The sequence below is a fragment of the Spermophilus citellus genome (genome assembly GCF_964194105.1).
Source record: "Spermophilus citellus genome assembly, chromosome: 10".
Lineage (NCBI taxonomy): Eukaryota > Metazoa > Chordata > Mammalia > Rodentia > Sciuridae > Spermophilus > Spermophilus citellus.
In genome coordinates this window covers 137,444,769-137,455,719 of record NC_138197.1, presented here as the reverse complement: position 1 = coordinate 137,455,719, position 10,951 = coordinate 137,444,769, and the positions used below count along the sequence as shown (strand labels likewise).

At 60.3% G+C, this 10,951-nt stretch overlaps 1 protein-coding gene across 9 annotated transcripts in view; it reads right to left on the bottom strand.

The window, feature by feature from the left end:
• Positions 1-112: 112 nt before the first annotated feature.
• Positions 113-10,951, bottom strand: part of PPP6R2 (protein phosphatase 6 regulatory subunit 2) — a 97,337-nt gene continuing 86,498 nt past the window's right edge. For 5 of the 9 annotated variants that reach the window (XM_081310558.1, XM_081310552.1, XM_081310551.1 and 2 more), the window contains 13 exons: positions 10,052-10,116; positions 8,937-9,052; positions 7,329-7,414; positions 6,853-6,933; positions 6,397-6,494; positions 6,205-6,262; positions 5,850-5,974; positions 5,485-5,648; positions 4,447-4,606; positions 4,256-4,344; positions 3,175-3,349; positions 1,134-1,385; positions 113-1,048 (listed from right to left, as the gene is read on the bottom strand). In XM_081310558.1, the coding sequence (XP_081166684.1) occupies positions 1,000-1,048; positions 1,134-1,385; positions 3,175-3,349; positions 4,256-4,344; positions 4,447-4,606; positions 5,485-5,648; positions 5,850-5,974; positions 6,205-6,262; positions 6,397-6,494; positions 6,853-6,933; positions 7,329-7,414; positions 8,937-9,052; positions 10,052-10,116 (1,518 nt within the window). In that variant the 3' untranslated portion in view covers positions 113-999. The remainder of the gene's footprint in view (positions 1,049-1,133; positions 1,386-3,174; positions 3,350-4,255; positions 4,345-4,446; positions 4,607-5,484; positions 5,649-5,849; positions 5,975-6,204; positions 6,263-6,396; positions 6,495-6,852; positions 6,934-7,328; positions 7,415-8,936; positions 9,053-10,051; positions 10,117-10,951) is intronic. The other 4 variants (XM_081310559.1, XM_081310553.1, XM_081310554.1 and 1 more) reach the window with 3 other exon arrangements.

Here is a 10,951-nt window from a genome sequence, read left to right as displayed (position 1 = left end):
GCTTAGTAGATTCTGTGGTGTCAAACTCCACCGCTGGGTGTGGCCTGTCCCCCACCCTCATCTTACAAGGGGCCCCCACTCCAGGCTTGCAGCTTAACCACACATTGGCGTGTCAGTAAGAATGACATGACTTTTATTGGGGTCAGGGGCTTGGGGTGCCCTGTCAGATGATCAGAACATTAAAAAATAATTCAATGTAAAATAACCTTTCAGAACCCTCCAGGACAACAGTGCAGTCCACTCACCAAGCCCTCACACCCTGCTGTGCCCATTCTACATGCCTGAGGTCAGTTCTTGCCAGGCACCGCCCACCCCCCACCCCCAGGGTGCTGGCCTGCCCTGCTGGTCCCAGGGGACAACCCCACCAGGCCCAGAGGGTCTTTTTTTTTTTTTTTTTTTTTTTTTTTTTAAGGCAGTCAAAAGTTGTAGCCTGGTTAGATGCCTGATGCCAGCTCCTAGGGCCATCAGGCAGCAGCAATCTTGGAACCTGACCCACGTTTGTGGAGGTCAGGCCTCCCCAGCTCAGGCCCTCACCTCTGCCCTGAGCCAGGAGAGACCCTGTGTTGGAGCTGGATACAAAGTGCAAAAAAACTCCACTCTTCCTGCATGCGTTAAAAAGGATCGGTGAAAAGAGCCTTGGCGTCCACCCCTCCTGCCCTTCCAAGTCCTTGTGGCACGTCAGGGTCTTGCCCCCAACCCCAGCTCCTGCAGGCAGCGATCATGTCTGAGACCTTATTGCTGTGCTGGGGCCTGGACCTGGGGGACGGCCAGTGTGTCCTGTCCTCCAGCAGGGCCCGAGAGACTCTGGGTCAGGCAGGAGAGACACCAGCTGGGTTGTCCGACTGGTTCCAACTGCCAGCTTTACCAGTGCAGCATTTATTTTAAAATTAAATTAAATTAAATTTAAAAAAAAAAAGGAGAACAAATTGCATCACCAGGTAGTTTTCTTGATTAAGGATGCAGCCTGGCCAGGGTGAACCACGGCCAGTGGCAGCAGCGTTACACAGGACCATTTAAGGCAGCTCCTTCTGGTGGGGCGTCAGTCTTCCTGCAGAGATGGGGGCAGGGCTGGAGGCACTTGGGGCCTGCAGGCCCCATCCTTCCCCACCCTGTGCCATGCCCCACCTTCTCACCTGTCTTTTGTTGCTGTCCCCATGGTGGCCACTGTGGCTGGGGCTGCTGTGGGGACCACCATGATGGGCCCTGGGGGCACTGACACAGCCACTGCAGGAGAGACCACTGGGGCAGCCATGGGAGGACTTGCTTTGTTGAGTACTGTGGCCTCCACAGTGGCCTTGGGAGGTGTGGCCACAGTTGGGGTGGAGGTTGCTTCTGAGGGCACGAAGCTGGCAGGCCCCAACGGTGTGCTGTCGGCACACTTGGCTCTGTGGCAGGCAGATGGGCTCCAGTTATGGGTGCCCCCTCCACTCACCAGTGCTGCCCAGCTTCATGCACCCAAGGATCAGCAGGGTGGACCTCTCTAGAAAGTGGCCTGGGATCATGGCCCTCAGCCCCCTCCCACTCCTGTCCTCATTTGGGTGGCCCAGCCAGTCAGCTCTGATGCCCTGTTTCCAAATAGTGATCTCCACCCTCCTTCAAGCAGCACTCAGACCTGCTAATTATTAAGTGTCTTGTTTTCCCAGGGCCCTGGATGCCTCTGCTACATGGTTTTAACTACAAATTTACACTGGGCTGGGGGTGGGGCAAGGGAACCACCCCAGGGCAGGAGGAGAAAGGGTCCTGCTGGGCTTTGAGGAAACCTACTCTGGGGAGGTCTAACAGCCCCTCAAGGTCTGGGCAGGCCTCCTGCAGGCTCAGGGCATGGGGCATCTGACCCAGGGAGGGGCACTGGTGGGGTGGGGGAAGCTCCCCTCCTGCAGTAGTACAGCTGGATGGTAAGCTCTGTGCAGATGGCCACAGGAAAGGGCTGACTGCACAGGACACCTGCATTCCACAGCAGATTTAAGTGCTTTTTAGGAAAAGAATAAAAATTTTAAGAATTTCAGTGATTGATTTTAAACTTTTAAGAAGGAATTAAAGTCAGGCTTTCCTGTGCCTTGCTGCAAGGCCCCAGAGGGCAGGGTATGGGCCCAGGGGTTCTGTGAGCCTTGGCTGTACACTCATCTAGGGAGTGAGCTGTAAGCACAGAGCTACAGGGCTGATGGGATGGCTGGGGGAAACATCCCAAGCACACCACCACAGGAGTCCCAGCCACTAGGAAGCAGCGGGGTGGGTGGAGTGGGGCAGGCTGGGATCCAGGGCCTAATGTCCAGGCACGCCAGTGAGGTGCTTGGGCAGTCAAGCCACAACAAGAAGACACAAGTAGCTCACTGGTGCCACTGCCATCGATGCCAAGTTTTCCACCCAGGTGCAGAGCATCGTGAGTCTGCATCTTGTCCCCTCCTGGGGGATCTAACCCCAGGGTCATCCCCCACTATACCCTAGACCTACCAGGAGCCCTGCCTTGACCTTTGCACAGAGGTGGCCCATTTCCAGCTTCCCACAGTTCCTTATGCTCACACACCCCCAATCCTCTGCCCAAAGGCCAGCAGGGGCTGTTGGCTGGTGGATTCCAATAACCTTATGAGGGCAAATGCATGGGGCTGGGCTTGCTGGAGGGGGCCAATGGGCTGCCGGCCTCTTTGCAAAGAGGACATCCTTGTCCCTTTCCTCCAGGGAGGGCTGACCTGCCAGCACCTCCCAGTCAGGGCTCCGCCACCCCAAGTGCAGTCCTGAGATGGCCCATGTTACTGAGCATCCATGCCCCCAACTGCATCCAGGAGTCTGCACAGGACGGCCCAGGAGTGGGCAGCAGGCAAGGTCTGATTGCAGACACATTTGCCTGCAGCAAGTTAAAAACTGCATGTCTCCCTCCTGCCTCCCTCGATCTGAGACAACCGGAGTATTCTCTGCAACTGAGGTTTCTGGGACATCCAGGCCCTGTCTTAACCACACAGCAAATGGACTCTATGTAAGAGAGAGAAAGAGGTCCCCTGCCCTCTGTCCAGCCTCCATGTCAATGCTGGGTGCTGCTCCCCTACAGCCGGCCCCTTGGCCTGCCCCCGCGCTCGCTCCCAGGGGAGCCAATAGCTGGTAACCAAGAAGCCTGGTGACCATCCTGGAAGCCATGCAGTGAGCACCAAGGCCCAGGCAGACCTGCTGTCCCCTGCACACCTGCCAACAGCAGCTGCCTCTGTCCTGGGTGGCAGGAATCCCTCTCGGCCTGGGCCTGTGCTCACAGCTCCCATGGTGCCAGCCACCTTCTGCTCGTTGTCCTCACCATCAGAGGTCACCAGGGGGGCCTTCCCGGTGACACACACGTTCCAGGCACAAGGGGAGGCAGGACCAGCTGCAAAGCAAGGAGGCTGCTGTGACCATGAGGCTGGGGCCACAAGGCTCACTGGGCACAGGTGGCAGAGGCATCTGGCGTGGCCCCAGTGCTTTACCCGTACGTGTGTGTCCTGCAAGGGTCTGTGTGCACAGGAACCGCCTGCACTGCTGTGTGCCCCCACGTGGACTGTCCCCCACCCTCTAACTCAGGGTGGATGTGAGACTCAGGGAGGGTCCCATTCAGCCTCAGTTGGTTCTGCCACCATGTCATTCAAGTCTGCACACAGGACAGAAGTACCAGGCAGTGCCTGCCTCTGCCTGAAGTTCTCAGGCATCTTCTTGGGGAGCTTTTGGGTTTATCCTACCAGAGGAAGGAGGAATGGGGGCCAAGGCCTCAGATCAGGCTCCAGGTTGTCTTCCTGCCCTGGCCTAGCCACATGCTGCTTCATGCCAGGACCCCAAAGTTGCTGCCTAAGGTGCACATCTGGATCATGCAGACTGTACAGATCTGGATGTGGGGGAAGCCCAGGGGCCTAACTGCTCCAGCAGGGGCTGTCCACTGGTGGATTCCAATGACCTTGTGAGGGCAAATGCATGGGGCTGGGCTTGCTGGAGGGGCCAGTGGGCTGCTGGCCTCCTTGCAAAGAGGACATCCTTGTCCCTTTCCTCCAGAGAGGGCTGCTCATTGTCCTCACCATCAGAGGTCACCAGGGGGCCTTCCTGGTGACACACACGTTCCAGGCACAAGGGGAGGCAAGTACCTCCATGTGCACATGGCAGTGTTGACCCCACAAGTTTATCACCACTGAGATAGGGCCTTGGCCACTGCCTCCCACTGCCCCACAGTGAGGCTGCCCTGGCTCAGTCTGGGGCTGCATGATGCCAGGCCCCCACAGGAGCCTGGGGTGCTGCTGATTCTACTCACAGGATGTCCCTGAGTCTGGGCTCTGGCCTGCCTCCACATGGCGATGGTCCACATCCACAGGACTGCTGCACCTGGGCCCTGACTCGGAGCTGCAAATGAAGACGAGGACAGGCTGAGTCCTTGAGGTCAGCCACACCCTGACCTCCAAAGGCAGTTCTTGGCATGACCCCACACTCTGATGTGTTCATTACCAGCAGAAAGGCTGGAAGTCGGTGAACTTGGCCCAGCCCTTCTCCTCTGGAGTGGAGGTGCTGGCCGCCCACACACTGGAACCCACGTCCTTCACAGCTCTGGGGGCTGGGGTCATCGGGTTCCCTGGCTCATCAAACACTGCTGTCCATGCGGCACCTGCTGGAGAGAGTCACAGTGTGGTCAGACACAGGCAGGCCTGGTGTGCTGTGGGCCAAGGCAGGCCATGTCTGCACCAGGGGCTCCCCAGGATTTGGAAGGACAGAGGTGCTCCCAGGAAGGAGACCCTAACCCTGAGCCTTCCCTGCCTGAGGCACATGAGGAAACAGTACTCAGCAGACCCAGGGACCCGGGAGGGACTCTCCACCAGAGAGCAGCTGGCCTCAGGCCCTGGGACACCCCTATGCCTACTGATATAGTTCTCAGCAGGGCACCTGGAGGACCCTCCAGGGGACCTGATGGGTGCATGGAGGTGACACGGTTGCTCCCATGCTCCATCCACTGTCCCAACCCAGGACAAGACTCAGCAGGAGCTGAGTGCAGGAGTGGCAGGAGCAGGGTACCACTGCCTATCCCTGGCCTTGGCACAGTACCTTCTTATGCTGGGTATCCCTGCCTTCAGCCCACTGCCCTTGCTTTTAGTATCCTCAGCTAAGGGGCCAGCACAAGAGTCCTGAGCACCTTGGCAGTGTCCCGGGGGCAGAGGTGAGCAGAGGTCCTGAGAGGCGTGTGGGGTTGTGCCACTGAATGTTTCTGAGGGGGTGATGGGGCTGTGTCCAGACACTGTCCAGACTGCTGGGGAGGACCTTTCCCAACAGACTGGGTGGACACCAGCCCTGCAGATGTGGTCATATGAGCATAACAGAGGGGAAGGCGAGACCACCCATGCTGTGCAGCATGAGCCAGCCCTCACCCAGGACAGCGGGGAAACAGCATGAGTGCATGTGCAGCCGGGAACGTATGGGCTGCGGGCTGTGATGTGCATGCCACAAGCCACACCTGTTCCCAACGCCCTATCCCTGGTGGGCCCCCTGTGCTACCTTCTGAGGCGCTCTCCGAGGGGGGACCTCCGTTCTGCGCGGGGGGCAGGAGGATGCCTGCCCTAGGCGCGGTCCTGTCTGCCTCAGAACCCGCCTTTCTGTCCTGGCCTCCACGCTCCAGGGCGTTCTTTGAGCAGTGTTCTGAGGTGTGGGGGGCCCCAAACCTGGTGGGGGTGACATGGCATAGTCAGAGAGCTGGTAAATGAGCTCAGGCTGCCCAGCAGGAGCCTGTGTGGCTCCAGTCTCAGAGCCTTCCCGGCCCACCTCCCGACCCCAAACTCTGTGAGAAAGGACAGTGTCCAGCGCAGGCTCACATGCCTGCCCTCATTTTGTGAAGGGCCTGGGAGGCTGGGCAGGTCCCGCACCTGGCTCTGGACACCACCCGGGCAGTGCAGCGAGTCTCCTCATCCTCCCAGATGTCCTCCTCCTCGTCGTCATCAAAAGGCTGGATGCGGTCACTACAGCAGGCTTCAAACAGAGCTGCGCTGGGCTGCAGGACAGAACAGAGACCACGCTCTGTGCGCCCAGGGAAGCCTTGGCCCCACCTGGCTCCCAGAGGGCTGTCTCACAGGATAGGGGAGCTCTATTCTGGGCTTTATCTTTGTCCTGACACAGAGTCACCCCCAGCCTCATCCACCCAACACGGGGACTGAGCACAGCCTAAGCTGTCTAGCAGTACGCAGCAGGGCTGCCCACCAATACCAGCAGCCCGTCACTCACGCTGTCCTCGTCGGCATCAATGCTGAAGTTGATCTCTGCAATCCTGTCAAATGGGGCGCTGCAAGACAAGGGGCACCCTCAGCACCTCTGCCACTGGCGTTGGTCCAGTGGGCCTGGGTGCCTGCAGGGTGGGGGGCGGACAAGCCATAGGGAGCGGAAATCGCGCCCACCCACATGCAAGGCCAGGCTCACTTGATGTTGTCATCCTGGTCTGCAAACTCCTCATCATTGAAGCCAAACTGATCCACGAAGTTGGCTGTCATCTGTTGGATCTGGTACTCGGAGAAGGCCTGGGAGGAGGAGAGGCCACTGAGGAGCAGGCCTCGCCCTGGAGGCTGCTCCTTGGAAACCAGAGCAGCCTGGAGCTCAGGAGCCTCTGGCAAAAGCAGGCAGTGCCTCTGGCTGTCTGGGCTCGAGCTGTCCAGAGTCGTCTTGGCCTCGCGCTTCACTCAGGTTCGGCGCCCCCCCAGCGGTTGCACCAAACCGATGGGCCTTTGGGGTGCCCCAGACCCACCTCTCCCCCACACGTGCTTGGGGATGAGCCGCCACAACCCTTTACTATGAGGAGCCATCAGGGACTAAGCGCTACCACGGGCACGGGCTCTGGGAAGGGCCCGGCAGGGTGCAGAGTGCCGGCCATGCCCTCACCTGCTGAAGGGACAGCTCGTTAGGGAAAGCACCCTCAACGTCCTCGTCCTCACTCGAGGAGTGAAGGTGGTGAGCGCTCACCTAAAACACAGGCCAGACGGGGTGGGAAGACCAGAGGAGGCTGAGGCCCAGGGCTGCCCAGCTCCTGTGCACTCATGCACAGCGTGCTCCAGCACAAGGAACCCTTCCAGAGGAGCCTCCGCTCCTGACATGGGAGGGAGGCCTCAGAGGTCAACACAGAAGCCCTGAGGAGCCAGCCTGGTGCGGCAGGGGCGGAGCCTGTGTCACAGACAGCAGGCCAGACACCAGGCCACATGCTCATGGTCACACATGGGCACATGCATGTGAGACGAGCAGCTGGGAGCATGTGGCCCAGGTGCAGTGCTGTCCTGGCACCTCCCCCTGCTGCAGGGCAGAGCACCAGGACATCTGTCCTCAGCTGTGGCTGTGCGGCAGCAGCAGCCTGGGCTTCTCACCAGGTCCACCGTGTTCCTGCGGTTGGTCTCCGTCAGCGTCTCCTCTACAAAGCTTTCCCAGCGTCCACGGCAATCTGCAGGGAGCCCTGTAGGGAGAGTGCTGCCTGGTGAGTCCCTGGAACTGTGTGAACAGCGCCAGCACCCAGGTCCAGGACAGCAGGGGCACCCTGGTCCAGGGAGGGATGGGCTGTGCTTCTCTGGCCAGCCCCTGAGAGCTCAAAGCTGGCCTGGGAGGAGGCCAACAGAGCTGTGTGTGGTGTGCGGTCCTGTAGGGCCACGGGCCCAGTGAGCCTGGGATGCAGGAACCTCAGCAGGGCAGCCGTCACTTTCGGCTGGGAGCCGGCTGGCTGGAGCCTGAGCACACAAACCCTGAGTGGGGTCTGAGAAGGCACGTCTTGGTCTGCACCCCTCCTGGGCTCTGCTCAGCAGTGTCCTACAGGCCTGTATGAGAGTGTGTTTTCCTTGGGAGGTTGAAGCCCCAGGCATTCATGATCTGAAGACAGTGAGGAATGACAGGCCAAGAGTTTCTCCTCTGCCCCCATCTCCCTTCGTGGCCCCATCCTGGGGAGTGCCTGTCAACACCATGCCACACCCCATTTGTTTCGCCCTACAGTTGCAGGGGGATCTCCCCAGGCTTGCTGGCCCCTCCCGAGGACCACATATACTCGACCCATGCTACGGTGGGCCAGCAGGCTCAACCTCACCAGAGGCTACTGCAGTATGATTGAAAGACTACCCCCTCTGGTCCTGGGGGGCAGGAAGCACCACCTAAGCTTTCTCACACCTTCCCAGGAGGCCAGTCGGGAAGGCCATGAGCAATACCTCCTTGGCCACATGTGCTGGGCACACCTAACTCATCTACCTATTATGCTCATGTCCAGTCCTACAGTCCTCCCCAGGACAACCGGACCTCCCAGACTCCTGCCAGCAATTCAGGGTGCTGACTAGAGCTGATGCCCCTCCATGCACATGCCATTCCTGGGCATCTCCAGAGCCACCTCCTAAGCATGCCTCAAGGAAAGTGGGCACATCTCAGTCAACTTTGCTGGGCCCCCTCTCAATGCCCCACCCAGGTTCTCAGTTGTGTCCTCAGGCCGGATGACAAGAGTCCGCAGCACGGAGATGTGGACCCTGTGCTCGAGAAAGGCAGGAAGGAACACCTTGGGGGCTGTACCCAAGGGTGCTGGGGGCTCTGCTGATCTGCCACCCTACAGGGCTGAGGCTCCTGCAGGCTCAGTCCCCACTGCCTGCTTCTAGGGAACAGGATGCCACCTGATCCTCTCCCCTGAGACTCAGGCTTGGAAGCCCTCCAAGCCCGCAGGACTCGAGCAGAGCTGGAACGTGGGCAGGAGGTCAGTCAGCAGGGCTCTGACGGCATGTGAGCTCCCAGATCTGAGGACCAATACTGACGGAGCCGAGTGTCCTGACCTCTGCTCAGGAGCTGACAGGGCCCCCACAGAGTCTGACCAGAGTGGACTCCTGGGCCCACTCGAGGGAGAGCACCGTGAGGAGCTAAGAAGACAAAGGTGGTGGCACCACCCATTCTCTATCAGTGCAGATGCCACCTGCTGGGGACAGAGGGCAGAGGGTGGCAGGTGGCAGGCTCACCTCGGATGACCTCACTGATGTGGGTCTGCACAGGCCCCCGCTCCAGGTTCTGCACCACTGCATTGGCGATGCGCGTGAGGTGGCCCATGTTCCCACGCCTCATGCCACCTGCTGCCCTGAAAGTGACAGGGACAGTCAGGGTGGCCCCCCAGTGCTGGCCTTGCATGACTCATCACTGGGAGTCCAGCCACAAGGATCTTTTGGAGCTCATCTCCAATGTTACCTCCATCCCAGTCCTCACATTCCCTAGGGTCAGTCCAGGTTGGCCTCCAGGGCATCTGCCAGGCCTGCCCAGTGCCTGAAAGCATCCTCACCTCCAGGACACTGGTGTGGAGAGAACCCGCCACGCCCAGCAGGCCCATCCCATCTCACCACCATGAGGAGCTGGTGAGACAGACCCTGCTCATTTGGGGCATGAAGACAAGCAGGAAGACCCTAGTGTGGGTCAAGGCCCCCAGAGGCCAGCCGAGCAGGAGCTGAGGTACTGGTGGCCACAGAGCTCAATGGGGCACATGGCTCTGCGAATGCTGCTGCTGCTGGCCTGGGCAGGACCTCCACACCACGCTGACCACATGGCCCTGGCTGGCCCACACGCAGGTGTAGACCCCTCCCAACTCCCACGAGCCCCATCCCACACTGCCCAGAGCACACCTGTACCAGCAGGACAAGGAATGTAGGGGTGGCCCTGGGCCCTGGGCAACATGCAGGTCATTGCTGCCTGAACTGAAGGAAGACGTGGTTAAGCCAAGATTCTGGTTAGAAATGTGTCCCTGGGTGTGAGTGCTAACAGAGTGCCTGGGCGCTGGGGAGGGTGAGGAGTGGACAAGGGCACGAGTGCACAGAGTCTGGGCAGGGCAGGCTGCGCAGAAGCTGCAGAGATCCGGGGGCCTGGATGCCACTTTGCCTGCCCCTTCCTGCCACCTGCCACCTCCCTGTGTCCTCCTTTCCAGGCTGCCCTAATGGCTATTTTCCCAGAAGCAAGATCCCTTCCAGGACAGCAGTAGACACAGGGCCATGACACACCCCCTCGACAGCCGCACCAGGCCTGGAGCTGCCTGCACCCCAGGGAGCTGTGGCTCTGCGCCCCGACCTCCAGGCAGGCCCAGGACGCTTACTGTGCATGGTCATTGGCTTCCCAGGCCTCCAGGATCCTCTGCACCAGGCAGCACTTCTGGAACAGCTGGGGAGGCAGAGGGCAGGCACGTGAGTGGGGGCCTGCAGGGATGCACAGCCCCCCCCCCCCCCCCCGTGCTGCAGGCAGCAACAGGACCTGTGGCTGGACACTTCACAGTCCTAACTTCCGTGGTCCCTGCCCAACTGCAGAGGCAGGCGCTGCCCCAGGGTCTCAAGACCCCCCCCCCCAAGATCAGCAAGAGAAAGGCTCCTCTGGCGCCCTCTGCCTGCCCTCCCATGGGCCTCCCCTGCTGCTCCAGTCCCTTCACTCTGCCCATGGCACCCTCCCTTCTGCTTCCCAGGGTGCAGGAGGAGTGCCTGGCATCTCAGCAGGGCCTCGCCCTGGGCCAGGCCTCCTGACCTGGGGCTCCCCTGTCGGCCTCCATGGCTACTGGACATGCCACCCCACCAGGCAGCTCTCCTCACTGGAACTGCCTGCCCACTGGCTGTTTATCCAATGGGCCATCAGCTATAGGCCAGACTGGACCCTGTGGTCCAGGGCTGGCCCCCAGCCAGCCCTGCTCAAGCCCACCATCTGTGAGGCTTGCTGAGAGACCCAAGGCCCCTTCCCAAGCCTCTGCAGTGTGGCCCCAGTGAGCAGGTCCTAGTGGGGACCTCTTAGGCTCCCAGGCCAGTGTGCTTCCTCCCTCCCTCCCTCCAGGGCAAGCTCAGACCAAGGCTCCTCTTTGCCAGGGGTGATTCTGGATGCTGAGAACAGAAAGAGGAGGAGACACAGACTGCCCCAGGCCCTGAGCCCCAGGGAAGCTGTGTGAGGAGGGGGATCCTGTGGGGAGGGGGATCCTGTGAGGAGGGGGAGCCTGTGGGGGAGGGGAGCCTGTGGG